A 27,378-nucleotide genomic window follows, 5' to 3' on the forward strand; every position below is an offset into this window, starting at 1 on the left:
ACGGCGCGTAATTTATCCTTTAATCTATTTACCGCTTTATAATCATTTAACCGTCGTCTTTCTTTATCTGGCAAACATTGCACAACGGTCCGGGTCAACATGACCGTTTAGGGCGTCCTTACTTTATCGGCATGTGTCTCGAAATGGATAAATAAGAAAGTATAAACTTAAGTTTTAAAATTTAATACCCTCATCGTCATGCTGAAATCGAAATTATCAATATTGCAAGCATGTTTCGTACATTGATCTCGCAAAAATTACACCTCGGACGAGCACAACCTTTCTTGGGAGATGGTCTACGGTGTAGGGGACCATCAATATCAAGAATAATAAATCGAATCGATCTTCACGTCGAGGATTCAAGGGTGAAGAGATTATTGCATACGACAGCTTCTCAATCTAGCTCATCAACATCGTCAATATCGATCAAAAGGGAGGCTAAGAGCGAAGGTGACTCAAATAAAAGCACTTTCTCAAGAAAGATACCAAAACAGACGCTTGTTGTGGCCGGGTTTGGATTGGCAGCTTTGACATACACTACACTTTCTAATGGAAGTGAAGAAGTTGAAAATGATAATCAACTACGAAACAAAACTTGGGGTGAATTGATATCGCTCTATCTCACTTATCGATTATGCACAGTCACTTATCTTGTCAAACATGGTCCAGAAATGCTCGACCTTCTCAAATCGCTTGGCTTGGGTGGTCTTGGAAATTTTATGGTCAGCAGTACGTTCTTTGCCACTTTTTGCGGAGGAGGAGATGTGAATGGCATGATCTCTACCGGAAAACAGTTGCAACAACAAGGACTAGGAACAATTGTTGATTATGCAGAAGAGGAGATCGAATTCAATGTAAACACAGATATGGAACAACAAAGACGCGCAGTCATGACAAGATTCACGGAAAGTATCCTTGCCGCTTCGCAAATTGCAGCGGGCTCATTCGTTGCTTTACGTATGACAACGTTTTGTCCGCATCATGTGCTAAAGAACTTAACACAAGCATGTCTTTCAGTTAAAATAAATCATGAACAAACGTGTATGGAGGATGAGCACTTCTTACAGGAACATTTGTCACCGTGGGAAATCGAAGCAGTTCATCAAGCTATCGATTGTCTTGGTCAATTGGTTCGAGTGGCATCCAAGAGCGGAGTTCATATCATGCTTGATGCTGAAACATGGGAAACACAAGTCGCGATCGATCACATGTTCTTACAAGTATTACGTGAAACATCAAAAGATGCTCAAAGTCGCTCCTCTCGCCCAACAATCTTTCAAACATTTCAAGCATACACCAAATCATGTCCAGAACGGCTAGAGCAAGCTATCCGATTCTCCGAGGCAAATGATTGTCCTCTTGGAGTGAAGTTGGTCCGTGGTGCGTACGTTGAGGCAGAAACAAAGCGGGCAGTAGATTCCGGCTTATCCTCACCTTTATGGTCTAGCAAAGAGGAAACGGATCGATGCTATAATCATGCAATCGTTTCGTTTATAGAAAGAATGAGAACAAACATTATTTCTCAAAGTTCCAACGCTGGACCCGTTTCGATCATGTTGGCGACACACAACGAACAAAGCGCAATGCTAGGACTACAGGAACGAGCATTTTTAGCGAGAGAAGATCGGAAGCGAGTATTCTTTGCGCAATTGTATGGGATGGGTCGTGAATTAAGTCAAAAAGTTGCGCAAAAGGCGTCATCAGGCGAGGAAGAAGATGACACTGCTCCTGACGTATACAAGTACGTTCCTTATGGACCATTGGATGTCGTCATGAATTATCTACAAAGAAGGGCCACGGAAAATCTAGGAATGCGTTCTCTGGCTGTGCATGAATATCTTGCTGCTGGACGAGAAATGCGAAGGAGGGTGCTGGGCTAATGCTGTGTGTTTTGTATGATCATGCTCTGTCTATATTCAGCTTTCTCATTGCTTTCTATCATGCTGTACATTACCAATCTTGACAATTATCCACTTTGCTGTGATCTTGACGCCTTTGATTAAGGTGATAGCCCCGAAATTCGCTACGTCACCGATGCAGGTACATCGTCGCCAAGCTGTGCTTCACATGTAGAAATGACCACGGTACAAAGGTATAAAATCTCTTTCATCTCTAGTCTGTTAGGTGGACGCCATCATCAGAAAGTACGTCACTTTGATGCCTTGACTACCTTGCAAGATGAGATTCGTGTTCTTACTTTTAATCGTCGTGGTCTTGATGATCTTGATAAAGTGAGTCATCCATTGATATCATGTTGCCAGATGTGCAGAATCTGACTCCTATTCTTTCTCTTAAGCGATACAAATGCTTCGCCACTTCCGTTGCGAACAACTTCATCTCCCTTTCACAGGGTAGGAGAAAGCGGTGGATTTCTCCATGCAATCAAATCAGCAGGTCGTTCATTTGCACATTCTGTCACAAGCAGTTTCAAGAGATTTGGAGATAGATATGCAGCAGCATCAAGAGAGCATGCCGCCAGTAGATATACACCTCATTCATTTTCAGGCCCTGATGCAAGATTTATGAGTACTGCACAATATCTATAATTCAGCCCCAGGCAGTGTTTGTAACAAAATTCTGCCCTGTAAATTTTTTTTTCTATAATGTTCTATTAATAATACATTCGTTCCGAGATCCTTTTTACGCCGCGAGACCTAGATAAAACCGAGCATAAGCGAACGTTAGCGGACACGGATCGGGGAAGGATATTCCATCGAATTCGTCCGTTTCTCACACTTGTTAAGCAAAACATAGCCCCTTGCTATTTGCCCCACACCCAGGTCAATCTTTTGAACGAAAGGTATAAAAGTAATGATTTTGATATTTTTTTTTCTTCGTCTCCTCCTCTTCACCCACATTCCATTCAACAGACTAACTCGAAAAATGAAGGCAGTTCATGCGATACTCGTTTTGTTATTGCTTATGCAACTGGTTTGGTAAGTTTAAAGCTCCCATCATTCTAGTTGCCACTGAAGCGTGTACTGATGACAATGATTCATACTTCAGCATCTCAATCTGTGCACCTGTTTCTACGTCTACGTTTAAAGGTTCAAGTAAAACAATCGGCAAAACCAGAGCGATTATGAAAAAAGCTGGTAATTCGATTCGATCCGGCGCTAGACGTTTTGCAAAAGGCGCAAGGCAATTGGGCCACGAGCTCAAACATGGTGATCCAAACCATATCCCTCATCAAATCATTGGAGAAGGTGAAGGAATAAACATGGTTCATGCGCAGTACAACTAGAGACAACCCAATACCTTTCTATGCAGAAGTTTTTATCTCCTTATTTTCGCGGGATCAGGATTCTTACATTTGCTGCTTTTTGTATGTTGCCCGGAACTGTAAACGATACGTATTTTTGTATACTGTAGAAATGAAAAAAGAAACGTCAAAATCCGTCCTTTGTGATGACAGCCTCGAATTTACTACGTCACCGATGCAGGTACACTGTCGCCATGCTGTGTTTTGCACGCACCAAAATTACCACGGTGAAAAGGATAAAAGCCCTCTAACTTATATAGTCAAATATGTCCTTCCACCCCAAAAGATAGACTCTCAAAATGAGGCTTTTGTACTTGCTTTACATTTTTTTGGTCTTAATGACTTTGATGAAGTGAGTCGTTGAGAATCATCATATTACAAGAATCTTATGAAATTGACATCATTTTTTTCTTCCCAGTGATTTATACGCTTTGCCACTTCCACTGAGAACTCCATCATCTACGTTCCATAGGCCAGGAGAAAGTAATCGATTTTTCACATCGCTCAGATCAACGGGCCGTAGATTTGCACGTTGGGTCGCAAACGGATTTCGAAAACTCAGAAGTAGATATGAGGCAGCAAAGAAAGAGCATCGCAGTAATTATGTGCCCCATTCGTATACTGGTCCCGACGCTGAATATATGAATAATGCTCAGTATTTGTAAGGTGAATGGTTTGTTTCGCATCACTGGGGGCTGAATCAGCCCCATTGATTGTACCTTATGTACGATGTTCAATCAATGATTGACCCAATAAAGGTATTCCAAGCCGCGAAATACCTAGATGAAGCGAAGTCTCAAGACATCTGACAGCTGCGGGTTAGATGCGGGTCTTCCAGCTAATCTCCGTTTTCCAATCTAGCTTTTTCTCTCAACATCACCCCTTGCTTCTTTTGCCCCAGATTCAAATCAACGCCAACTGTATTCTTTCAGTGAAGCATAAAAAGCTAGAAATATTGGAATTTCTCGAGCCCTCTCTTTATCCAACAATAAAGATCGGATACTACTACAAAGATGAAAGCAGTCTATTCATTGTTTTGCTTATTGCTGATTGTGCAACTGGTCTGGTAAGTATACAGACCTTTATTCTTCTTTTAAACCCTGTGGAGGCAGTACTGATGAGAAATATTCTTCCATTTCTTAGCATTTCAAATTGCGCGCCACTTCCACCAAGATCTGGTTCGAGTTCGCCAGTTTCGCCGCATTCGCCACGTCCGTCTGGCTCAACGGTAAGCAAATCCAAAGCGATCATGCAAAAAGCTGGTAATTCGATTCGATCGGGTGCCAAACGTTTTGCAACGGGCGCGAAACAATTGGGTCACGAGTTGAGACATGGTGATCCAAGTTACGTCCCACATCAAGTCGTTGCTGAAGGTCACGGTAAACACATGGTTAATGCGCAATACAATTAACAGAGTGCTATGCTTTTGATTACACGGAACTTGTATTTATACATCTTACATCGTTGTACATTGCTTGGAATTTCTTATAATACACATCGAACATTGTTGAGTGAGAAAATCACGATTTTGAAACCCACTCTAGATCGCCTTGAAAGCTGTCGATTCCCATAAAGAAGTATCACGCGAGAGAGATTGTCGTACAAGCGCTTGAATGCTAGGATCCAAGCAAAGTTCATCCAACAAGGATGTCGCATCCGAATCTGCATGCAAAAAATTCAAAAGGTCAGGCTGTGATTCTGCCATGGATGTAGAGCTTTCATTGCGTCCATGTCTTCTTCCTGCATCTGAATCGGTCACATAGCTAGAGCTGCTTGCGGATTGTTCAACCGATGCTACATTCTCCCCAACACTTTCGCTGAAAGGACGAAGTGCAAGTTGTCCTCGGAATCCCAACGGAGATGTAGCCTTACTGTGTAAAGATGATAAGCCTAAAGTCTGACTCTCATGCGAATCAGATCCTCCTGCAGGAATGTATTCTGGACCTGTTTCTTGTTGTCGAACAGCGTTCCCATCCATATTCGGATTTGCGGCGATCGTGGTGCTCATTTCCAAATCATCATCCAGTGAAATTTGCAAGAGTTGAGCCATATCATCCAGTGCCATTCGATGTTTTCGAGCGATCGGCCATGTTTCTCCCAAATCATCAAGCCATGCCAAGCACTTATGAACGCTTTGATGGCATTCTTTCGCAATGGAGAGTGATTCGTGCGTACTGTAAGGCATCAGAATAGATGCAGCTGTAAAGATGGAGAATGCGTTGTTTGCTGCAATATATCTTAATGATGTTCGCGGGATCGCATTGAACAGTTGAACGATTGCCGATGCAGAAGTTAAGCAGCACATTGCAGCAATTTGAGCGCTAGGTGCCATATCTGCGTTGCGAATAGGCGTGCGAAACAGGCGATCTTGCAAAAGTACATAAGGTCGATAGTTGATCACTTTGATCAAGTGGAACCATACAACCAAACAGGCAACTCCAGGAACAGCAAGTTCATTACGCGTATGCAGTCTAAACTGATCCGGCCATGATCCTGCCAATGCGTCCAATTCTCGATCCAAAGCAAGAGTGCGTGTCCAGGAAGATAGCAGATCTTGTTCTGATACAGTCTTATCGGGATGCAAATGCACTGGACTCAAAAGAGCTTGTTCAAGGATTCTGTACAAGCGTACTGTGAGATTGAGCGAAGAGGCGGCATGAAGTCGCCCAAGACTGACCATAGGTGCACCATGAAATTCCGGTATCAAATCAGAATTCTGATACACAATCTCGAATTCATCCGGTTCATACTCTGACAGCAACTCAGCCGTCACACCGTCACTTCGAAAAGCAGGTACACGTTCCATCTCTGCTGCCAAGACTTTGTCCAGACAGTAACATGTCCACAATGCTCGCAGTCTGGCCTGATGTTTGCCGGGATCCCTATGACCAGAACGATCATCGATGTGCATTCCCAGATCAACACATAGCTGCCATGCACAGCTGGTGAACAAAGAAGCTTTTTTCAGATCTCCAATGCCATAAAAGCGAAGCGAATGCAGAAAGAGAGCTTGAACGACGCTTAAATCAGGGGTCAACAACTTTGTCAAGAGATCCACAGTAGCTGTTTGACAGATTGCTTCGACCGTTGAACGATCACGTTCTGTATGAATGGCCATACTTGCTGTCAGACAGACGATTGCCTCCAACAATGGTTGTTCCACTTCATCTGCCAATCGTGTCTCTGGAATGGCAGTAAATGCAGGCTTGTACAATATTTGCCAATGAGTATGGACGTGTCTCCAAAAGATGTCAAAATGAAAGCGTACCTTAGAAGGCGATAACAGCTTGAGTGGGATCGTATTGCTTTCTCTTCGATCTGTTGCTTCCCAGCTGATGAGAAGAGCGGTCAAGTGTTCCAAGACATCATTTCCCGAGCTGATTGGCGTTGCTTTCGAAGAGGATGGCGTTTGATAGATCGCCTGCGCTGAATGATCAATACTTGCACCATCACTATTATCCAATGTATAATCGATCCTTCTTTTCGTGCTCATTGGACCTTCTGCAAATGCTCCTTTTTGACGATTTTCATCAGTTGTAGAAGTTGATGGTCTACCTCGTCTCTTTCCTGTGTTGACGTAAACGCATTCAACCCCAAGCCTTTGACAGATTGAACATTTGGGTTGATCACCATCACATTTTCTCCTTCTGATCGAACATGTTTGACATGCTTTTGAAATTCTTGTCTTTCGAGATGTGTTGGTATAATTATGCGCCTCTTGTGCTGCTTCATTCATAATCTCGATTCATGGTATATGGTGGTAAAAAAGAGATGCATTAGACAAGCAATTATCCATCATTTCTTTCATCTTATTTACCCGCGCGCATAAAATCAACCTTAAATGCATCTGACTCGCGGCTAAAATGAATTGTGCTGCACTGCATGAGAATAATCTTCCCCGCTTAAGCTCTTCTCTTGACAATGAATAACAATCACTAAGATCTCTTGCCGGTCAAGATGAGTTTGCTTTCTGGATACAATGCAACGATAAGATACTCTCTTTCCCGCAACACATTCAAATTCATTTTCAATCATCCCATAATAAAGTCATCTCACACCATAGCCAACAATACCCGACCTTCACAGAGGATAGAGAAACTTAAACAACCAACGATTCCTATCGGCGAAGTTGTGGGCCAACTAGGATCTTCGAGAGCATTTCATGATTATCGACAGTACACCAGATCGGAGTCATCTGTGAGCAATCCTGCTATAGTACCTTCAGCAAGTGAAAAGGATCGGATAAGTTTATTCCGTGCTGGAGAAGAGGATAGTCAGTCAATACCATCATTTGAAGAATTGAGGCCATCGTTGAAAGATTTAGCTCAACATACAAAAAGTGATGAAGGAGATGAAAAATCCTCATTCATTTGGCTAGATGTCACAAATCCAAGCATTAATGAAATCAAAGAGATCAGTCATGCATTCGGTCTACATAGATTAACAGTAGAAGATGTGGTGGAAGCAGAAATGAGAGAGAAGATGGAAGAGTATGATAATGTAAGTATGGCCCTAATACTCAAAAGCGACTCTGTGAGCTGACCGGTTCTCGTTTTTAACTCCAGTATACGTTCGTCGTTTATGGCTCATTCGATTCGGACCCAAAAAGTGAAGTTTTCCTAGAGCCGGTCACAATGTACATCTTTGTATTTCCTGGTGGGGTTGTATCTATGCATGCAAAGCCACAAGCAGTCACAAAAAGGGTGAAAGACCGATTGGTACGATTACAGAATCGAAGAAAGATTACGTCTGAATGGATCTTGTATGCGCTTCTAGATGAAGCAACAGACGCATTTAATGAAGCAACTCGACCTCTCAAAGATTCAATTCGATATTTCACCACCAATCTAACACAAGGCATAAAAGGTATCGAAGACAGTCGTACACTTCTTCATAAATTTGGCGAAACACATCAAAGAGTACTTCAACTTAGAGAGCTTATTGGCAGCAAAAAAGACGTAATCAAAAAGTTGATACAGCAGCACAAATTGGTAGAAAACGACTCACAGGCAAATGGCAGCTCATCAGGATTGAACGAGTACACGCTTCATTACTCCGATGTGGAAGATCATTTGATTGCATTTACTGATACGTTGACCCGATTAGAGGTGAGTGAAGTAAGAAGAACACCGCTACCTTTCTTTTCCTGACCCTCAAATTCATTCTCCGATTATTTAGGAGGCTTTATTACAAAGTGAAGGGCATTGTTTGACTCAGTTGAACATTCAAATGATGCATGCAAGTCAAGAGTCAAATGATGCTATCTCCAAATTGACAATCTTGAGCACCGTCATCTTACCTTTAAATGTCGTGACAGGATTATGGGGGATGAACGTGACCGTTCCTGGACAGGATCAGGGTGATTTGTTCTGGTTTTATTCTCTGGTCGGCGTCATGTCCATTATTGCATCGAGCGGATTTTGGTGGGCCATGCGTTTTATGCGGAAGCCGAGGAGGAATTGACCTAATTAATAATGTATATTGCAATCTTCACATCCTTTTATGAATACAATAATTGCAATCATACGGGGGAACTTTAACCCTTCCCTATCCCTTCCAATCCGTCTTCAGACTTTGCCTACAATCATCTTTAGAGTCATCCGATATGCTTTTGGAATCATCTTCCCCATCCTTGCAACCAATTTGAGACCTCACAATAACGCTATCAATGTGATTTACTGTTAGTAACAAGCATGTCATTCATCAATTCACTAAATCATACACTGACAGCGTCTAGAATAGTGTGAAATAAACAATATTCTCAGTCTCTTTGATCCGCAAAAAAGCCACTCGCCCTCCAAGCTTCAATCGTCTTCATCAGTACGACAATACTGATTGGTCTTAATCGATCCATCAGATCAGGTCTTTCCTTCAGAACATCTTGCAATCGTCGTATATCCATTTCTGATTCTTTTCCTGTATTTTCGGTCCAGCTATTGTAGAAGGACAATAATTTGATAGCCGGATTAACGAAAGGATCTTGCTCTTTACCGTTCGCAAGCATTTTCACCCACGTTTCCAATGGAACAATTCTGAAAGTTATTCGTGATTGTCGCATCGCTTCGATTACGTTGATCCAACCTGTCGAATGCGGATTGACAACATGCACTATCTTGAAAATGTTTTCCTTCAAAGAATAATTCCTGTCCGAGATAGTCATCGTTGCTGCTACAATGAGACATGCCGCTGTATCGATCGGGAGCCATCTTAGCGGCTTAGAACGTAGATCGGGCAAACATCCCAAAATTTGTGCTGTTTTAAGCAAAGCTGGCCAAGCTTCTTTTTCGTTCCATACTCCAGCATTTGTATCACATGCAAGTTGACCAATGCGTGCAATCATACAACGAAGTCCTTTGATTCGCTTGCTTGCTTTTTCACAAAGTGTTTCTGCAATCCATTTGCTACGTCCATAGCCCATATGTGATGCGTGCCTAGGATCGTTCGAGATGCGTTCCATAATCTTGTTAGTTTCAGAATTGGGCTCAATCTTCGCAATGGAAGCGATTGAAGAGCAAAAGGTAAAAGTGGGTGGAGATTGGCGATAAGAGAAGGCACATAGATTGAGCAAATTGATCAATCCATTGAGACTCGTTTCAAAAGCAGCAATGCCCATGCTAAAATTGACAGGCCATGCATTATGAACAATGTGAGTTGCTTCATTAAGAATTTCATCGAGGAAACCTTGCTTTGGGTTTAAGCCTAAATCGGTTTTATTCAAATCGGAAGCCAAACACAGTATCTTGGTATTTGTAGAAACTTCTAGATCCGCCAAAGATTTCTCTGTACCGAGCTTTCTCTTCCTCAAAGATTCTTCTACTCGCTGTTCAGCTTCTTCTAGACTTTTTGCCCTGCAGAGACAGATGACCTTTTCCACGGAAGGAAGGTTACAGATCTGAATCAAAAGATGAGCACCAAGAGCGCCTGTAGCACCCGTTAGTACAAAACAGTTTCCTTCAAGATTTGCAATTCTACTTCTTCTGGCTGATTCCCGACGTGATTCGATTCTTTGTGAGAATCGATTGAGCATATCTGTGATTGTTTTAAGTTCACTCTGCGAAGCTTGTTCGGCAGCACGAATATTGCCGTTGCTTAATTGAACCAGCAATTGACTCATAAAAGTGATTGTAGGATTGTCAAAAGGTGCATAAGATCGAAAGCTTTTTGAATCGGGTAAATCGGCTTTCGTTCGAATCAAGTTGCCGATACGAACAACTGTGATTGAATCACAACCGATATCAAACAAGTTTGCATCATCGCTTGGCATTGAAACCTCCGTGCCTTTTTGATCTTTCAAAGCTGTCAATACACAATGCCTTACCAGCTTTTGTGCACGTTCGATTGTGTTGACCTTGCACTTGTTTTGAGTAGTTGATTGCTCTCCATTTCCGGCAGTCTTATTGTTTCCGTCTTCGTATAATCTATAGATCTCGCCAATGAGAGTATCATACTGCTTCAACGTTCTTGCACGAATGACAGTTCCCTTATCTGCCGATGGAAATCGTGTTGTATCAGGTAAGATGTGAACCAATTCTTTTACGATTCGAGAATGTGTCGGAGCTTCGTGATTAGCACGCTGAATAGCGGGCCAAATCTGTGACATCAGCATTGTTTTGTCCTTGTCTGTTGGATCGATTTTGTCATCATCTGCATATGGGATGACCATACAGCCAACTTGCAAATGACCTGAACCGAAAAGAAGCACTTCACGTACGAATGGTGATGAACGTATTTCTTGTTCCATCGGAAGTGGATTTGTCTTTTCTCCACTGAAATGAACGATTGTATCATCCAAGCGTCCACAGTAAAGATATCCATTCTTTACCGTGGAACTCTTTTTGAACAAATCACTTGTAGCATACGACCCATCCGGTCTATTTGTCAAAGCACGATTTCTCCAAGCTTTGTCACAAACAAGTTCATAAACCGATTCTTCATCTTCTTTCCAAACTTCTTCCATCTTCATGAATGGCTCGAAAGATTCCGTTGGTCGCAGGACATCCCAGTGTTTATCTACTCTAAAATCACGTTGTGAAGTTAACAAAACTCGTGTTTCCGTACTACCATAATTTGATACAAGATTGACATCTGCTTCCGTTAACAGGTCACCTAACGCTTTCGGAACGGCTGCACCTGCGAAATAGACCAATTCGAATTTCGAAAGAGCATCAAATCCATCGGGGGCGTCCACGAGCAATTTCAACATCAAAGGTACAGCGTATAAGCGTGTGAATCCCTTTTGAACGCTTTTGCTGGTCAATTCGACAAGGTTAGCAGAAGAGATTGGAAGCGAAGTTGGTAACAAGACAACATTTCCCTTTGTCATCATCGCGGTAAGCACAAGTCCGTGACACATTGCATGAAAAATTGGCGCAAGAATTAGACCGCGAACTTCAATTTGCCATTCGTTGCGTGTGAAGTCACAATGTCTTCTCCCAATAGGTTTGGGATGACCGGTTGATCCACTTGAATGGGTAAATGAGAATAATTCTTCACTTTCTTCCATATATGACCACTCTGAGCGCGCTCCTGTACCTTTGGGTGAATTTCCTTCATCTTTGGCTTCCTTGCTTGTTACCCAGTCTTGGCTTTGAATGGTGTTTCCCCGACTTTGCAACGTCTTTATTGCTTCTTCAGCAACCGTTCTCTGAGCTGGACTGTATAACAAATCTTTGCATGAAGTTGTTTCCATAAGATGAACAACAGCTTGAGCAGAATTGTTTGGAGAGATGATCAAGACAGTGTGACCAAGTCGGATCAATGCCATTTCGTTGATGACAAAGTTTAATTCTGAAGTGCAAAACATTCCAACTGTACGTAATCTTTTGCCTTTCTTACGAGCGGGAAAACGTTCATTAAGCTTGTTTGCCGCATTTGCAACCATACGTCCCAGCTGACCGTATGTGATCATTTCAAACTCCAATGTTTCATTCTTCCCACGAGCTTTTGATCGATGCGGGAAACAGATATAAGGTTGGTTTGCACACTCTTTAAATCGTATATCCATAAGCTCATTAACGCTGCGAATTGCATCAAGGCTGGATGACCGAGATTTGCCGGTTGAGGCTACAGTGCTAGCATTGGCGCTTTTGGCCGAGATTGTACTGCCAGTCGTTTGTTCAACATCATCGGAATCTTTGGCTGACTGAATTTGTGAGCATGTCGGACATTGTTGATTCGAAGCAGAAGGAATATCTTTGCCTGTAAGAACTCTACTCAAACGACGTAATGACGGCATCGTTTTTGGTGGGACATTGATTTGCTGTGATGTGGAAGAGAATATGGTGTATGCTTGACATGGGCAAGAAATATTGCAAGATCGTCTCCTTAGACATCTCCTTCCGGTTCTTCTATCGGCTCGAACTCGGTAAAAGGGGCCCGGTAGTGTGCAAAGAGTGATCAAGTGGGTTTTATTTGGACCTTATTAAAGACACAGGCAAAAGGGAAACAAAACTGTTTAGGGGATGGGTACCGTTTAGCGATCGACGGTCCGTCCTCCTGACGTTGCTTCGTGCAAATTGACCTGCGGAAAGGGAATTCAATACGGCACCGATGGATGACCGATTTGTCATCTTCCATGACTACACGATGTCATTGTTAAGCAAAATCTACTCAAAGTATGGATCTTCAAGCATAGAAGATGGCATTGCTCATGTTCAAGGCGATCGAGAAGTAGTCTTTAACCCCTCAGAATGCGCCCTTATTTTAGGCAAACTCCTTAATTTCGCGCGATTCGTGATTTGTGTACATCATCAATCACCCCCATGCCAAGACAGGGAATGGGGCTGAGCGTTCTCTCAGCGTCACAGCCACCGTGTGATGCTGATAAGCATGTGCAAAAGTCGAGCTCATTGTCATTATATGACACAATCACCTCTGATTATGTGATCGATGTGAGAAGGAAAGTCGGAATCCCTCCAGCCTGTCTGTTTAGTAGCAATTCTCCACAGGCGCAGTGCATCCTTTCTCCCGTGGAACGCGACAAGAGAGTCTCTTAATACCGAGGAACAGAGATTACCGAAAGCCTTATTAGTAAACGCGGGGGATTGCATATATTAACTTGCACGGCTTTCTCTGTTCAGAAGAATGACAAACTGTTGATCACATTCACATCATCCTTTTCACCTTCATCACATAGTACGCCACACATTGTCTACGCAAAAGAGCGCTTTTTTCCTCTCATTCTCTCACCACCATCACTCATCATGTCATCATTCTCAGCTGAGAATCTATTCTCTGTCAAAGGCAAGATTGCTTTGGTAACAGGAGGAGGAAGTGGAATCGGATTAATGGCAGCAAAAGGATTAGCTGCAAATGGTGCAAAAGTGTACATCGTTGGACGTAGAAAACAATTATTGGAAAAAGTTGCAGAAGAAAACAAAGGAAAGTTTTCAGGTTCCTTACATCCAATCGAAGGTGACGTTTCCTCCAAAGAGTCTTTGGCCAATGTTGCCAAATCAGTCAGTGAAGGATATTTGGATGTCTTGGTCAATAATGCAGGTATTGAAGGTCCAGTTACCCTTTTGGGACCTAAAGTAGGTGAAATGACCGCTGATGAACTCTCAAAAGCTCACTTGGACAGTGAATCATACGAAAGTTGGTCAAAATTATTTCAAATCAACACTTCTGCCGTTTTCTTTGCAACGATGTCCTTCTTACCTCTTTTGGGAAAGAGTAAAAGTGCAAATATTATCAATATCACTTCAATTAGTGGACACGTGAAATGGTCCCAAGACCATTACGCATACAACGCCTCCAAAGCCGCAGCAAATGCATTAACTTCAATGTTAGCACATGAACTCAATTATCGTTCTCATCTCAACATCAGAGCGAATGCTATTGGTCCAGGACTCTATGCGAGTGAGATGACGGCTGATATGCTTGAGAAAGCAAAAAGCGACACTTCTGCTCCCGCTCCTGGAACCGGTAACCCTGCCGGAAGAACAGGAACAGATGAGGAGATGGCAAGTGCGATCCTTTTCTTGGCAACAAACAACTTCGTTACCGGTCAAATCCTTTACCTCGATGGTGGCTTCGTCACTGCTGTTCCTGGTGGTCATTAATAGATGTACAAAATTTCATTCATTTGTTTTTGGTACAATTCCTAAAATACAAAAAATTGATCAAACATGCTCTTCCTTTGTTATTCCATCCAATAGATCCAAAAACGTATTTGATGCAAGACAGAATCTAGAAAGCAATTTTAATGCTTGATGACAAGCAGTGAAATTCTGTCGTAAAACGTTGCACAACAAACGTGTTCTCGTTGATGAATCTGATTTGGAAGTTGCATTGCTTCCTGGCGTATGTCCATCAGTTTTGGATGATTTTTGTGAAATTTTAAAAGATCCTGTTGTGATTTTAAACGAGATAAGAATACTTAAAGCTCCTAAAAAGATATATCGATCAAGAGATGGATTTGCTGCGATTGCCCAAGGTGCCATCGCTTCTGCTACAACCAAATCATCTGCCAAAGATCTTGCCGCGCTTGCCGACGTAGCGATTGCATCCCTACGTTCTTGTTCATCAGTTAAAGAATATGCTCGAAGTTGATAGATGTAGCACATCGTTGCTTCATACTTTACGTGCAAAGCTAAAAATACTGCCCCATGACCTGTTTGATCGTGTTGAGTGAAGTTTGATACACTAAAAAGTGCGGATGCTGTCAATCCTTCGTACGCCTGACTTGCTCCTTGTTCGATATCATCAAGACGTGAGAGTTGTTCGGACGTCAGGGTCGCGAAAGGCAGATCAAGTCTTGTATAAACGTTTGCAATCTCCTGCAAGATCGGTTTGGCAAGTTGTGAGGATGTGAGATTCAAATCAAGCTCAGATTGATGTGTGCTAGGATTGTGGTCTTTGGTTGCCGAAGAAACAAGTTGATGGATACCCACCGCAGCGCTTTGAACGGCAATGCCTGCAGAGATCAATGCGGATGTATCATCCGAATCATCCTGTGTAACAAAGGCTTTCTGATGTAAGTCCAACCACAGATCTGAGGTATGCGTTCCTGATCGAAGGATCATCTCCCCGATAAGGTCGTACAATACCCAGGCTCCCGAATTGATTCCCGCTTGTGTCTGTAGCGATTCCGGTAATAAAGCACACTGTGATGCCGCAATCGTACAGAAAGAGAACGAAGTTTGAACCTCACTTTCCATGTACAGTAGCCAGGATATCATCGCTAGAGCCAGAATGCCATGTTGGGTCGGATGGCGTAATATTGCACCAACGTGTTGCAAAGTATCATCGATGCATTTTTGTAATTGAGGGCGTTGTGAGTTGTGAATGTCTACGTCCTCTAGCCCTTGGAAGCGGATCGCCAGAGCATGGGCGGCATCGGAAAGAGCTTTCTGATCCGGACTATTGGATCTGTGTAGTTCACTTAATGATCCTGCTATAGAAGATGCACGCAGATCTTCGTGACCGTTTGCGGTTGGCGTAGTGTTAACATCCACCAAATATCTGGCATATGTTCCATATACCCTTGAATAAAGCTCTTGCCAAGAAAGATTGCTTAGCTTCTGTAGCGTACTGGAGGAACGTTGACGACGAGCAGATTGAGAAGTTGTGTCTGCACTTGTGTTTGAGTTTGACGGACTTGGTTGAAGGGCAGATTGTTCTGACTCATAGGCAGCTGAACCGCTTAGTTGATTCATCATCCATTGTAGACTATTGAAATCTTCTACATGCGAGTTATCCGAAGGGCTGAAGTTCTGCGGTTGAGCTGGTCCACTGTATTGAGCGTGTTGCTGTCCTGCTTCATAGCCAAAAGGTGTCAATGGCACATTACCGGGTGTGAAATCGGATGGCATTGTAGGCGTTTGATTGGCTAATGCTGGTGGAGCAGTGGGTATTGGTATTGCAAAGTCATCATGAGCTGAAGGATTGATGGATGTTTTGTTGTATGATGTTGCATCCACAGCGCTTGTACTTCCTTCGCTTGGCCATGAACAATCCGTTTGACCGATCATACATTGTAAACATGTCGGTCGTGTGCCGTCACAACGTACTTTACGTACTCTGCATCTTTGACAAGCTACTGCGATTTTAGCCCTTTTTGCCGGTCTTTGAGGTGCGACCATGTTGTTATCTTTGATTATCTCTTAGTTTCCATCTATACAGTCTTCATCGTTATCCATCCACTACTTATAAAAAGATGATCGTATAAGATCACGCTTTAATTCTTTCCGCGCTATCGGTTTAATCAAATCCAATGAATGCTGCAGGCTTCGGCGCAGTTTCAGGCACAAAAAAAGAGGTGAACGCATATATAAACAGCCCCGCTTAAATTTCCCCACGGAACGCAATTAGTCTATTAGAGGAGGATAAGCTGACGTGTGGCTTTAGGGATGGAGATCTTTCATTATAGAGATGCGAAGAACTATGATACAAATAAAGAGTAGAGTACATTCTTGCTGTTTTATTTTGCCTCTTTGGAGAGCCATTGTTCTGGTGATAAACCTGTTTCTCGCTTGAATACTTTGTGTAAATGCCAAACGCTCACACCCATCTCTGAAGCAATCGTCTTGATATTGGTCTCTGCACCTTTTCGTTTGCGGTGTTTGTGTAAGGGTGACTTTGATGTTGGCGTGATCAACTTATGTTGAATTTCCAAGACCATCTTTTGTCTCTTTACCGCAAAAGGGTCTCTTTTCTCATCCGGATTACAGCGTTTACAAGCACGATAACCCAATTGTTGTGCTTCTTTGGCATTATTGGCAAAAACGACATTATTCCTCTTTGGTCTACGTGAAGCACATGTTGTCCGACAATAGATCTTTGTCGTTTTCACACAGTAGACAAATGAATCGCTAGCCAAAGGATTCTTGTCTAGTACAGCTTGCCAGCGGATATCCTCACCTTGGCCGATTGATTGCGGACTGCATGAGGAGGATGTTTGCGGTGCTTCCCCTAACCCATTCTCAAAGATGTTTGACCAGGTGCTGCTACTTGTGGCCGTAAGATTCAGTTGTTGTAGAGTGCATTCATTCGACAATGATGCATTTTCATGGAAAGATGATTCCAATGCATCGTGGATGAATCTCGAAATGACATCTGCTGAGATTGTGTCAAGGCTAGTCATTGTTTGGTCAAGTGAGTGAGAAGCTTGAAGGATGGAACATAATTGCTATTTCTGTCGTGATCGTTTGGGTACAAAATGCTGAGTCTTGTACGCGCGGAAAGTTTTATTTCGAGTTTGAGGCCAATGTTGCTCGAGGAAATGCGGGGGGAAGGCGTACTACTCGGATACCGGTCAATCAATGCGCCAAATTCAATGCATCATTTCCGAAATGAATGGCAACCATGACGAACACTCATACATATGTCATGGTGCCTGATAGAATCAATATAAAAGTCTATTTCCCCACCAAAATAAAACGGAAAGTATGATTCCATACAATTACGGCCGAATAAAAGCGAAAAGAAGCAAGGCGCCGAGTCTAATTTAGCGCGCACGCAAAAATCATAAAAATAAAATAGAGCGGGGTCAATGCTGTACCAAAACCGTTGTTAAAAAAAGGATGACTTTTAAATGAAATCAGACTGTATCTAACTCCGGGGTAAATGCCTTTCTCTCAAATCACAGAATCATTACAATTTTTGGTAAGCATTTGGAAAGAGGGTCATTCAATTCTATGCGCCCCCAGAGAGTTGTCCGACTTGTGCGGAGTTTGTTAGCCACCAAATGCAAAAGAAGCATGTTTTATCCGTTTCTATTTCTAGTGGTTGCATTGCCCTCTCCTATACTGTACATGCATGCAAAAAGGGATCAATGCATCGGCAATCGACGCTTATTTTTTTTGGATAATCTTCTCCGGCATGAATACGTTCATATCAACTTAATTGCCGGTATCTGCACACAAAAGGATCTATCATATAAGAACAAGCTAAATGGCTTTCGATAACTTTTACCATCATCCAAACCCCCACTATAACCATATGATATGGCTGATAGAGGCAAGAGTACTGTCAATGATGGCGATATAACGGTGGAAAATACAAATCGTCCGAATACGCCTTGTGAATCTTATCCGACATCGCAAAGTCATGGAGAAGAGATTGATTATGATCAATTCACACTTGCCAAGAAGCCATGGGCATATAGAGTGACGCCATTCGAACGTATTGTCAAACATCAATATGAAGGTAAAGGAACAAAAGAAGATCCATATCAAGTTACATGGATTGAAGATGATCCGGAAAATCCACTTGAAATGGCAACGATGATGAAATGGATCTTATGTTTTTATGCAAGTTTTAGTACTTTATGTATCTCTTTCACTTCTTCTGCTTATTCCGGCGCCATTGATTCGATCAAACAAGAGTTAGGCGGAAGCGAGATCGTAATCACTCTTGGTATTTCTCTTTACGTTTTAGGATTCGCTTTGGGTCCTTTATTTTGGTCTCCTATTTCGGAAGTATACGGTAGACGATTTTGCCTTTTAATTTCGTTTGTATTCTCTACTCTTTGGAACGCAGTCGCAATCGCAAGTCCGAATATCGCTGCTTTGGTCGTCTTTCGTTTTCTAGCTGGTGCTTTCGGTTCAAGTCCTTTAACAAACGCAGGTGGAAGTATTGCAGACGTATTTCGTGCAAAAGAAAGAGGTTTGGCCATCACCTTGTACGCTTCATGTCCATTTTTAGGTCCAGCGATTGGACCAATTGCAGGCGGTTTCCTAGGAGAAGACGCAGGTTGGAAATGGTTGATGGGATTATTTGCAATTTTTGCTGGCATAGTAACCGTGATGGGGGTCTTTATGAATCCGGAAACCTATGCACCCGTTCTATTACGAAAGCGAGCTACACTCCTGACAAAAGTTACCGGTAAACTTTATTTATCCAAACCGGATATTGGAAAAGATGTCAGTTTATCACATCTATTCAAAGTTGCTTTGGTAAGACCATGGCTTTTACTCGTTTATGAGCCAATCGTTTTGCTTTTAAGCCTTTATCAAGCAGTCGTTTATGCAATTTTATATTCGTTCTTTTCTGCATTTCCGATTGTGTTCGAGCAAGTTCGCGGATGGAGTCCAGGGATTGGAGGTTTGGCATTTTTGGGCATCATGATCGGTTTCATGTTTGGAATTATACTTCAACTAGTCTGGGTAAATCCGACTTACTCCAAAAAAGTGGACGAACACGGTGGAATAATGGCACCACCAGAAGAAAGGATGCCACAAGCGATGGTAGGAGCAGTTGCTTTGGTTTTTGGATTAGCCGTATTTGCCGCAACGGATTTCCCGTCAATTCATTGGATCGTTCCAATTATCTTTTCCGCTCCTGCAGGTTTTGGAATGGTTTTGATTTTTATTTCTTTACAATCATATTTGATTGACGCTTATTTGTTATATGCAGCTGCCGTTTTGGCTGCTTCATGTACCGTTCGAAGTGTTTTAGGAGCCGCTTTTCCAATCTTGGCCCCATACATGTACAATCCCGGCGGACCGCACGGTAAATGTCCAACCGAATCATGTGGAATCCATGTCGGTCCAGGAATTGCGGCATTCTTGGCATTGATTTTCGTTCCTGCTCCTTGGTATTTTTATAAATATGGCCCAAAAATTCGTAAACGTTGTCGATATGCGGCAGAAGCGGATAAAATATTACAAAGTATGCTCAATCCAGGATCAAAAGATGCACAAGAGGTAAAAGAGGCTGTCCAAGAAATGGAATCTGATCCGAGCGATGATATCGAAAAGAACGCAGAAAACATAAAATCAAGTTCATTCGGCCAAATTGACGATATTGAGGAGGAGGAAGAACATCCCCATGGATCAGATAATGATTCAGTAGAGGATCAAATGCGATCCCTATCACGTCAAAAGTCGTATCATTCATCAAGACCTACAAGTGAACAATCACGATAAGATGCGGAAGGAAGGTTTGCATCGTTTAACGAGTTTGACAACTTTTGCTTTATTGCATGCAAAATATTTAGCATTTCACATTCAAGTGTATTTTTATACTACATTAATCAGCATTTTCATCTCATTTTATCACAAAGAAAAGCACGGGTATCATAGATTATAAGATTGCCAAGTGATCAGGCTGATGCTTATTGACGGATTCGTTTGATCAATTTGAGTAATCTGTGACCTTCTACCAAGAATTCGATGGCATACAATCCAACGGCCACACCAACATCGATTTGTTGATCGGAATTGAGATATTCGGTATTTGTTCTGGGTTCGATCTTAGCCAATTTGCCCAGAGTTGCTAATTGAACGCTTGTGAAAACCAGAGCGAATGTCCAGAACGTTAAGATTAAGGCACTCGTTGGCAATAACATCCTATCGGGCAATGGAACGTGCATCAATACCAAGATGATCACTATAGATGCCAAGGTGAATGGGAGCAAGCCTGCACCACGATCAGCGAGATAAAGTCGTACAATTTCCAAGATGTCTGCAGAACGAAAGAGGGAGGTATTGTCAGCTTCTTGGTAAAGATAAATTCACAACAGGCTGCTGGTGGATACTTACTCATCAACAAGGTTGCGATCACTAAGAGCGAATACAAGATACTGAGTGAGCTGGCCAACTTTGTGTGTCGGAAACCCCAAGTGTTAGGGGAAACAACGGAAGGTGAATTGCCGCCATCCTTTTCCAATAAGCCATCATCACGTAAGGTAGCGGCATCTTTCTTTCTGTAGACCAGACGATGCAATGGTGATTTGACGGAGCTTGATTGATTACGCATAGTATTCAAACCAAAAACGATCAATCCTACCAATCCGACCAAAAAGATCCAACTTGCCAATGGAACCAAGACGATATCTTCAAAGCATGTTCTTGGTACACCACCTGAAGAAGAATCGAATGGGAATCCATTATCGTATCTTTTTCCACATAAAGCCCTCATTGGGTATTTGTCTGTAATTGCTGTTCCTGAGTAGTCCATCATTTTGAGAAGAGGTTGTAGGGAGGATGTTGGTGGGAAAAGAAAGAAAGTGAGATAGAGTTGTTCCGTTCAATTTATAGTTATCAAAATAAGAATGCATTTATCCCGCCGGTTTCAATGTAAGATGTCAAAAAATAGAAAATCTGAATTTGGGGGAATAGACTGCATGGATGCATGCATAGCTTAGCTTTGTATTTGAAATATGAGAGAATCAGCTGTTCTGTACGCGTGTTGTTGTTTATCTAACCAGGAGTTACTTTTCATTGTGGCCTGATTCTGTTTTCCATATCCTAGCGTAGAGCAAAGCGGCAGGCTCGGCCACGAGATGAACAATTTGGGGTAAGGTGATGATAAGATACCATTGATGATGTTATACAAATGAAAAAAGGTGATTTATGGAATATAAAAGCTATTATAAGTTGCATATGGATTACAACTTTCACAAGCAGGCTCTGTCGTGTAAACGGCTGGGTTTGCATCATCAGCTGGAGGTTTGATAGGCTGATAATTATCAACATCATCAGTCTTGTTTGACTTTCCTACTGCTGGGTACAAGTTTGCATACTTCCATTGAGAAACCCAGAATTGATTTGCTTGAGAATCATCATCTACGAAACTGCAAGGAACAAGTGCGATATCGGATGGATTTCCGGCTGGGTCTGACAGACCAACACAGTAAGGGATTCCATCACGTCCAACATCTGCCAAGATTTTGACTGGTGAATTTGTAGCAAATTTACCTTGATTGGAGTACATGTTCAAAGCGGTAGAATTGCATTGTCTTCTGATCACGTTGTCTAACAAACGAATTGTTGTATCATTCTCATCATATTTGACAACTTGTAATTCTTCTTTCCCGCTTGCATCCGTTACGCTTTTATAGCCTAGCTTTGTTGAACCTGATCCGTAATAGTAATCACCTGCATAGAGTTGACCATTAACTTCTTGAGCATCATTCTGGCAAGATAATTGAGGTGCTGATCGTACAGTGTTAGAAGTTGGAGCTGCTTGAATACTGCTTGATACAATCAAAGCGACAGAGGCTAATCTGACAATTGTTTGGAAAGAGTGCATTGTGATGATAAGACAATGTTTATCAAAGATGATATCTAGTTAAAGAGAAAGTATCTTTATCAGGTCGATATTTATACCTTTTCTCTCACATTTTGATCAAGTATATAACATTCTATTAGCTGCTATCATCACGATTGTGATTTATGCCATCACTTGGCGTACCTTTTGCACTAGCCACGGATGTCCGTCTTTGAACGGAGACTTGTAGTGCATCATTCAAAACGCCGAATAGATAGAGTGAGATCTTCATGTTGCAATTCGGTTAACTCGGATTCAATGATGATTTCCTTCTTCTGTCCGCAAAAAGAGAACTTGGACTAAACTGCGCTAATGCTGTCTCTTTCGGAGTTACAATGCAGGCATAACTCCACACACGCGTCACAAGCGGACTTCCGACGACAATTTTATTCATTTTTTAAGGTTAAGCACATGTCCCACTTTGTTTGAGAAGAAGAGAGACATCACTTTCATCATGACGCATATAGGCACCGGATAAAAACATATTAAGCTTGCATACCTCTCAGTTATGGATATATAAAGGGGACGGTAACATCCTCGCAACAAGCATTTATCCCACTACCACATCCCCTAACTCCATCCCCCTACCCCTTTCCCCCTTCTTGCTTGACTTTTGCAACAATGACTCGCAACTTCATCTCGCAAGGTTTGATCTTTTTGGCAATCACTCTTCTTGTCACTCAGCAAGTGGCAGTGGCCTACCCATTGGAAAGTCTAGATTCAGTCGTTGGAAGATCAGATTTCTCCATCGATCAAACATCATCTTCTCCTTTTTTCTCACGTTCAAAACGTAGTCTTTCTTCTTCGGTAAAATCCTGCTTATCAAAAACAGGAGCAAAGTTAACATATCCATCAAATTCAACTTATGATAACTTAGCAAAAGCAGAGAATACAAATTACGGCATCCTTCATCCGGATGTAATCGTTTCACCAAGCTCAACACAACAAGTTGCCGCAACTGTTAAATGCGTAGCTGCCGATAATGGAAATACAAAATTCTCTCCTCGTGGCGGCGGTCATGGTTATGCAGCCTATTCGCTAGCAGGAAATGTGGTGATGGATTTCAGTAATATGACAAACATCGTTGTAAATTCATCCACAAAGCAAGTCGTAACCGGTGCAGGAGCAACTCTTGGTCCATTGGCAAAAGCGATGGGTCAACAAGGATTTGCACTACCACACGGAACATGTCCACAAGTTGGTTCTGCTCATGGCTTAGGCGGTGGATGGGGTTACGCATCCCGAAAATGGGGCTGGATGATGGATCACATCGTTGCATTAGAACTAGTCGATGCAAATGGTAACATCAGAACTCTCACTCAACAATCTACCGGCTCAGACGCAGATCTATGGTGGGCATTACGTGGTGCAGGTAGCAACAACTTTGGCGTTGTGACCCACTTCACTTATGCGATGGAACAAGCACCCCCTTTGACCACAAACTATAACCACGTCTATGGCAGCAATGCTGATTGTGCAAAAGTTTTGTTGGTTTTGCAAGATCTCGGCAGTAAGACGGACGCTAACTCCGGCCTGCCTTCCGAATTCGGTGCAGAATTATTGATGTACGGTGAAAATTCTGGAGATGATGGAGCATGCAGTTTATCCGGTCAATTCTTGGGTAGCAAGACAAGCTATCAAAGAACGATGAAGAAGATTAACAGTGCACTTTCTGCTCAAGGCGTTACAGCAACAAAAGTTTCCGCTCAAGAATTCAACAATTGGGTTGATGCTTTGACAAACATCATGGGTAATCTAGATCAACCAAAGGTGTACGAACCATACTATGCTCAAAGTATCATGGATGACGGAACACCTGGCTATACAGCAAGTAGCGCAAAAGCCATCACTGATGCAATGCAGGCCGCAGTTGGTGTTGAAGGATCAGGGAACAGTATCTCTTTCGATCTAAACGGTCCTCTCTCTGCTACCAATGCTAACCCTGCTTATGGAGCCATGTCTTTCAACCATCGCAACAGTCTCTTTTTCAGTCAAATTTACTCGTACGCCTTCCCTGGCTTTAACGATCCAAGCGCACGATCAGACGCACTCCAGAAAATTTCCGCAATCACGCAAGCCACACGAAATGCAAAGCCAAACGGTGATTGGCATGCTTATCAGAATTATATCGATCCTGAATTAAAGAATTTCGGAACGGCCTATTACGGAAACAATCTAAACAGATTGAAATCCATCAAATCAACATCTGATCCAAAGACCATCTTTGACTTCCCTCAAGGTTTGGCACATGCTTAGTCTTTATATGACTGCTCTAATACTGCTCAATTGTACAATATCACATTAACATAATTTTAACATAATGAACACCTTTTTCAAAGCAATATCACCTAGGATTTTTGAGCGTGAGATAGTGTACACTTGTTCAACTTTCAGAGATGGGTAACCAGAAATCCGAATCCAAAATTTGTTCAACAGTCATTTGAGGAAAGCTAGAATAATCGTTCGTTTCGAATAAACCGATACCTTGAAAAATTGAATCAGTCTCTGCATTGGCCAAATAATTGGAAGGAATCATGTCTGGATCAGAAAAAGGTTGGGAGTGACCATTTGAACCGATACTGTTGATATGAGAATTTGATCCTATAGAAGATAAAATTTGTGCAGCGTTTGGATTTCCATCGTTTGCAAACATATGACCTCTTTCTGGCGTAACCATTCTTGATGATCTTTGTGGAAGTTTGAATGAATCCAAATTAGGTGCAAATTGCGTTCCTTCGTTTTCATCATCTTGTCGATCTTGACTGTCATTTTGGTCTTGCGTAGGCTCTTTCTGTCCTGCAGATCCTTTCGCCTTTTTATTACCACCCTTGCCATTCTCGTTAGAGCCATCATGTTTTCTCTTACCAGCATTTGCCATCAACGTTCTTTCTTCGTACTTCCGCAACATTGTCCTGCTAAGAGAAGCCAAACGAGCGGGTGTATGATCAGAAGTAAGTGCAACGGATTCCAAAAAAGTGATACAAGTTTGAACAATATTCAAAATACGTTCACAAACCACTTTATCCACAACCAAAGGTGCTAATTTGATCAAAGAAATAATACCAAAACCAAAAATTGAATATTGCGTATGTGGTGAATAAATCATTGATTTTCCCATTCCTTCTTTTGCCGCTTTTGCAAGACTTTGTCCAGCTTGAATTGCTCTTGCGGTACAAGATGTTCTTGTATGAATCATAGATGGCTTTCCGGCACAATACTGTAGTCCGAACGAATTGAGGACCAGAACGGCAAAGTTGTATCGAAGTGAAGCCTGTTTGGTAACGTAATGGAGTGTTTTTGTATGTATGTCCAACGTACTGGTATCAACAGAGGATGTCGTAGCGGGTGAAGCATTATCAGGCAATTCAACGACAGTAGAATCTCTTCGCTCTACGGGCGAAGTAAAAAAGCCTCGGGTATACCATTGTCTTCTCCAATGTTCCAATTCACCGTTCATGATTCGCATCATCGAATCGCAGTCAAAATCTTCATCCCGGCCGTTGGAATCATTGTGATGATCATCAATCTTGTCCGATTTGAAAAATGATGTATTCAAAATATCAGTTTGCCTCGATACCAACTTCATCAATGAAACAAGCGCAGATATTCCCAAATCCCAGCTTCTTGTCTGTGCGCCACTATACCATTCGTCCGAATCACGAACAAGTCTGACATTTTCGCTCATTGACCAAGGTCGTCCAGCGGCCATTGATAAGCTTCTATCCACGCAAAATGTCATGAGCCAGCAACGTTCACGATTGATTCGTTCGAAGTTTACCTCGTCAGTGCTGGCCTTGAGTGATGAAATTAAGCCCTTCTTCGGTTTGTACAATTGTAATTCCGCTGCAAGACGAATTCCTATTCCTGCCAGAAGCCATGCTCGATCGTTGGCGGGATCATCTGCGGGTAGGTTCCATTGGTATAATAAAAGGAAACCCTGAACGACTTCAACGGATTTATGTCCGGATGTGATGGTGCGTCCGATAAGAGAATCCATTTCTTCTTCTAATTCTTTTCGCATCGTCCTTCTTGTACGATGAAAGGTTGACCCAATATATACCACAACTCCGAATAAAAATGCCGAAGAATTTCCCACACTTTCGACCGTATGCCAATCAGGATCTAGAATGACTGTGTGCATGGCGCAAGAGTACATGAAGATGTGAAATAGATCAACAGCCTCTTCTGGCGTCAATTTATAAGTTGACACAAAGGGAAACTGTTGAATGTTATCTTGAATGAACTTCACGTCCCGAGTCACGGAAGCAGAAGAAGGCGAAACTGAAGATGCATCAAATTGTCCAAAGACGTGATCCAAGCCTGTTGTGTTGTGTATACTTGATGGAACATCTAGCGTATCAGGATGTGCCATTGGAAAGGTTAAGCTTGTGCTATCTTCTCCAGGGTATGCTGGCACACCATTGTTGTTCTCGTGCATTATTGATCCGTTTCCGTTCTGCGATTCATCCAAGATTGGCTGTGCATTGTGGTACGAAGATGATTGCAAATCGAAAGATGGCGGTATTGATTCATTGATGGGTATAGTGGAATTATAAGATGCGTTGGTTTGAGAATTAAGTCGCAGCAAATTTTCCATTTCTTCAAGTCGTTCGGTAAGTTGTTGTATTTGAGCGTCTTTGCGTTTAGTCCAAGGTCTATGCGGACTTCTTTCTTCCACTAAACATTCATGACCTGATCTTCTACAACGTTCGCATGGTCCTTCTTCCGTTGGACCACTACATCGCATCTTCAAATGTTGACAATAAACGCATGCATGACGAGTACGTTTTATTCTACCTTCTTTTGATGCTTTTTCCGCTTTGGATTTCTCTTTTTCCACTTCACGTAAAGATGCCATTGGCCTTAGCCTTTTTGTTACGGATGATGACTCAGACACTTTTGCTGACATTGCGATGATGATGATGAGGGTATTGATGGTTTTAGTCGGGATACAAAGAGTGTGTTCTAGTTCAGGGTGTATAATGTATGCACCGGTTTATCAATTGTGTAGCTTAAATTCTGGCGTAGTGTAAATGCATACCGCACGCATGCTTTTGAACTGCCTTGCTTGTTTAAAAAGTATAAATAAAAATGCGGGGTACAACAGTCAAATACAAATCGGA

General features: G+C 42.2%; 15 protein-coding genes across 15 annotated transcripts; 8 read left to right on the top strand and 7 right to left on the bottom strand.

The window, feature by feature from the left end:
- Positions 1 to 153: 153 nt before the first annotated feature.
- On the top strand, positions 154 to 1,983 carry FA14DRAFT_162022 (FAD-linked oxidoreductase). Its single transcript, XM_025499388.1, has one exon. The coding sequence runs from the start codon at positions 231 to 233 to the stop codon at positions 1,878 to 1,880; it is 1,650 nt and encodes a 549-aa protein (XP_025353006.1). The 5' UTR covers positions 154 to 230; the 3' UTR covers positions 1,881 to 1,983.
- A 195-nt stretch (positions 1,984 to 2,178) lies between these two features.
- On the top strand, positions 2,179 to 2,546 carry FA14DRAFT_181384 (uncharacterized protein; the record flags this gene model as incomplete). Its single annotated transcript, XM_025501091.1, has 2 exons — positions 2,179 to 2,231; positions 2,297 to 2,546. 2 exons carry the CDS (start codon positions 2,179 to 2,181, stop codon positions 2,544 to 2,546), a joined length of 303 nt encoding a protein of 100 aa, XP_025353007.1.
- Positions 2,547 to 2,716: 170 nt separating this feature from the next.
- On the top strand, positions 2,717 to 3,399 carry FA14DRAFT_162023 (uncharacterized protein). The gene is made up of 2 exons (XM_025499389.1): positions 2,717 to 2,936; positions 3,007 to 3,399. Exons 1-2 carry the CDS (start codon positions 2,884 to 2,886, stop codon positions 3,242 to 3,244), a joined length of 291 nt encoding a protein of 96 aa, XP_025353008.1. The 5' UTR covers positions 2,717 to 2,883; the 3' UTR covers positions 3,245 to 3,399.
- A 201-nt stretch (positions 3,400 to 3,600) lies between these two features.
- On the top strand, positions 3,601 to 4,673 carry FA14DRAFT_181386 (uncharacterized protein; the record flags this gene model as incomplete). The annotated part of the gene is made up of 3 exons (XM_025501092.1): positions 3,601 to 3,614; positions 3,681 to 3,923; positions 4,406 to 4,673. 3 exons carry the CDS (start codon positions 3,601 to 3,603, stop codon positions 4,671 to 4,673), a joined length of 525 nt encoding a protein of 174 aa, XP_025353009.1.
- Positions 4,666 to 7,020, bottom strand: FA14DRAFT_76999 (uncharacterized protein). Its single transcript, XM_025502859.1, has one exon. It carries the CDS (start codon positions 6,996 to 6,998, stop codon positions 4,803 to 4,805), a length of 2,196 nt encoding a protein of 731 aa, XP_025353010.1. The 5' UTR covers positions 6,999 to 7,020; the 3' UTR covers positions 4,666 to 4,802.
- A 167-nt stretch (positions 7,021 to 7,187) lies between these two features.
- FA14DRAFT_162024 (uncharacterized protein) lies at positions 7,188 to 8,820 on the top strand. Its single transcript, XM_025499390.1, has 3 exons — positions 7,188 to 7,762; positions 7,828 to 8,370; positions 8,441 to 8,820. The coding sequence occupies exons 1-3, from the start codon at positions 7,220 to 7,222 to the stop codon at positions 8,723 to 8,725; spliced, it is 1,371 nt and encodes a 456-aa protein (XP_025353011.1). The 5' UTR covers positions 7,188 to 7,219; the 3' UTR covers positions 8,726 to 8,820.
- A 137-nt stretch (positions 8,821 to 8,957) lies between these two features.
- FA14DRAFT_162025 (uncharacterized protein) lies at positions 8,958 to 10,296 on the bottom strand. The gene has a single exon (XM_025499391.1). It carries the CDS (start codon positions 10,287 to 10,289, stop codon positions 9,024 to 9,026), a length of 1,266 nt encoding a protein of 421 aa, XP_025353012.1. The 5' UTR covers positions 10,290 to 10,296; the 3' UTR covers positions 8,958 to 9,023.
- Positions 10,297 to 12,836: 2,540 nt separating this feature from the next.
- FA14DRAFT_165508 (NAD(P)-binding protein) lies at positions 12,837 to 14,322 on the top strand (the record flags this gene model as incomplete). Its single annotated transcript, XM_025499961.1, has 2 exons — positions 12,837 to 12,855; positions 13,481 to 14,322. 2 exons carry the CDS (start codon positions 12,837 to 12,839, stop codon positions 14,320 to 14,322), a joined length of 861 nt encoding a protein of 286 aa, XP_025353013.1.
- Positions 14,323 to 14,328: 6 nt separating this feature from the next.
- Positions 14,329 to 16,418, bottom strand: FA14DRAFT_162027 (uncharacterized protein). Its single transcript, XM_025499392.1, has one exon. It carries the CDS (start codon positions 16,342 to 16,344, stop codon positions 14,383 to 14,385), a length of 1,962 nt encoding a protein of 653 aa, XP_025353014.1. The 5' UTR covers positions 16,345 to 16,418; the 3' UTR covers positions 14,329 to 14,382.
- A 162-nt stretch (positions 16,419 to 16,580) lies between these two features.
- FA14DRAFT_162028 (uncharacterized protein) lies at positions 16,581 to 17,702 on the bottom strand. The gene has a single exon (XM_025499393.1). The coding sequence runs from the start codon at positions 17,343 to 17,345 to the stop codon at positions 16,683 to 16,685; it is 663 nt and encodes a 220-aa protein (XP_025353015.1). The 5' UTR covers positions 17,346 to 17,702; the 3' UTR covers positions 16,581 to 16,682.
- Positions 17,703 to 18,330: 628 nt separating this feature from the next.
- Positions 18,331 to 19,962, top strand: FA14DRAFT_105882 (putative mfs-multidrug-resistance transporter; the record flags this gene model as incomplete). Its single annotated transcript, XM_025495762.1, has 1 exon — positions 18,331 to 19,962. A coding segment is annotated over one exon (1,632 nt), but the record flags the coding sequence as incomplete, so codon positions are not given.
- A 262-nt stretch (positions 19,963 to 20,224) lies between these two features.
- FA14DRAFT_77038 (uncharacterized protein) lies at positions 20,225 to 21,361 on the bottom strand. Its single transcript, XM_025502860.1, has 2 exons — positions 20,746 to 21,361; positions 20,225 to 20,668 (listed from the first exon to the last, which is right to left on the bottom strand). The coding sequence occupies exons 1-2, from the start codon at positions 21,164 to 21,166 to the stop codon at positions 20,319 to 20,321; spliced, it is 771 nt and encodes a 256-aa protein (XP_025353017.1). The 5' UTR covers positions 21,167 to 21,361; the 3' UTR covers positions 20,225 to 20,318.
- Positions 21,362 to 21,545: 184 nt separating this feature from the next.
- FA14DRAFT_162030 (uncharacterized protein) lies at positions 21,546 to 22,245 on the bottom strand. The gene has a single exon (XM_025499394.1). The coding sequence runs from the start codon at positions 22,235 to 22,237 to the stop codon at positions 21,557 to 21,559; it is 681 nt and encodes a 226-aa protein (XP_025353018.1). The 5' UTR covers positions 22,238 to 22,245; the 3' UTR covers positions 21,546 to 21,556.
- Positions 22,246 to 22,711: 466 nt separating this feature from the next.
- FA14DRAFT_168757 (FAD/FMN-containing dehydrogenase) lies at positions 22,712 to 24,698 on the top strand. The gene has a single exon (XM_025500158.1). It carries the CDS (start codon positions 22,877 to 22,879, stop codon positions 24,509 to 24,511), a length of 1,635 nt encoding a protein of 544 aa, XP_025353019.1. The 5' UTR covers positions 22,712 to 22,876; the 3' UTR covers positions 24,512 to 24,698.
- On the bottom strand, positions 24,575 to 27,230 carry FA14DRAFT_77090 (uncharacterized protein). Its single transcript, XM_025502861.1, has one exon. The coding sequence runs from the start codon at positions 27,162 to 27,164 to the stop codon at positions 24,639 to 24,641; it is 2,526 nt and encodes an 841-aa protein (XP_025353020.1). The 5' UTR covers positions 27,165 to 27,230; the 3' UTR covers positions 24,575 to 24,638.
- Between the last annotated feature and the right edge of the window lie 148 nt (positions 27,231 to 27,378).

The sequence above is a fragment of the Meira miltonrushii genome (genome assembly GCF_003144205.1).
Source record: "Meira miltonrushii strain MCA 3882 unplaced genomic scaffold FA14scaffold_4, whole genome shotgun sequence".
Classification (NCBI taxonomy): Eukaryota; Fungi; Basidiomycota; class Exobasidiomycetes; order Exobasidiales; family Brachybasidiaceae; genus Meira; species Meira miltonrushii.

What these genes read in the sequence shown, in the direction of transcription:
- FA14DRAFT_162022 (XM_025499388.1), top strand. Translation starts at nt 231, where the DNA reads ATGTTTCGTACATTGATCTCGCAAAAATTACACCTCGGACGAGCACAA.
- FA14DRAFT_162023 (XM_025499389.1), top strand. Translation starts at nt 2,884, where the DNA reads ATGAAGGCAGTTCATGCGATACTCGTTTTGTTATTGCTTATGCAACTG. An exon ending in TTGCTTATGCAACTGGTTTG is followed by an intron (nt 2,937 to 3,006) that starts GTAAGTTTAAAG and finishes TTCATACTTCAG; the next exon opens with CATCTCAATCTGTGCACCTG.
- FA14DRAFT_76999 (XM_025502859.1), bottom strand. Translation starts at nt 6,998, where the DNA reads ATGAATGAAGCAGCACAAGAGGCGCATAATTATACCAACACATCTCGA.
- FA14DRAFT_162024 (XM_025499390.1), top strand. Translation starts at nt 7,220, where the DNA reads ATGAGTTTGCTTTCTGGATACAATGCAACGATAAGATACTCTCTTTCC. An exon ending in AGATGGAAGAGTATGATAAT is followed by an intron (nt 7,763 to 7,827) that starts GTAAGTATGGCC and finishes TTTTAACTCCAG; the next exon opens with TATACGTTCGTCGTTTATGG. An exon ending in ATACGTTGACCCGATTAGAG is followed by an intron (nt 8,371 to 8,440) that starts GTGAGTGAAGTA and finishes CCGATTATTTAG; the next exon opens with GAGGCTTTATTACAAAGTGA.
- FA14DRAFT_162025 (XM_025499391.1), bottom strand. Translation starts at nt 10,289, where the DNA reads ATGCTCAATCGATTCTCACAAAGAATCGAATCACGTCGGGAATCAGCC.
- FA14DRAFT_162027 (XM_025499392.1), bottom strand. Translation starts at nt 16,344, where the DNA reads ATGGTCGCACCTCAAAGACCGGCAAAAAGGGCTAAAATCGCAGTAGCT.
- FA14DRAFT_162028 (XM_025499393.1), bottom strand. Translation starts at nt 17,345, where the DNA reads ATGACTAGCCTTGACACAATCTCAGCAGATGTCATTTCGAGATTCATC.
- FA14DRAFT_77038 (XM_025502860.1), bottom strand. Translation starts at nt 21,166, where the DNA reads ATGATGGACTACTCAGGAACAGCAATTACAGACAAATACCCAATGAGG. An exon ending in GATCGCAACCTTGTTGATGA is followed by an intron (nt 20,669 to 20,745) that starts GTAAGTATCCAC and finishes TTCGTTCTGCAG; the next exon opens with ACATCTTGGAAATTGTACGA.
- FA14DRAFT_162030 (XM_025499394.1), bottom strand. Translation starts at nt 22,237, where the DNA reads ATGCACTCTTTCCAAACAATTGTCAGATTAGCCTCTGTCGCTTTGATT.
- FA14DRAFT_168757 (XM_025500158.1), top strand. Translation starts at nt 22,877, where the DNA reads ATGACTCGCAACTTCATCTCGCAAGGTTTGATCTTTTTGGCAATCACT.
- FA14DRAFT_77090 (XM_025502861.1), bottom strand. Translation starts at nt 27,164, where the DNA reads ATGTCAGCAAAAGTGTCTGAGTCATCATCCGTAACAAAAAGGCTAAGG.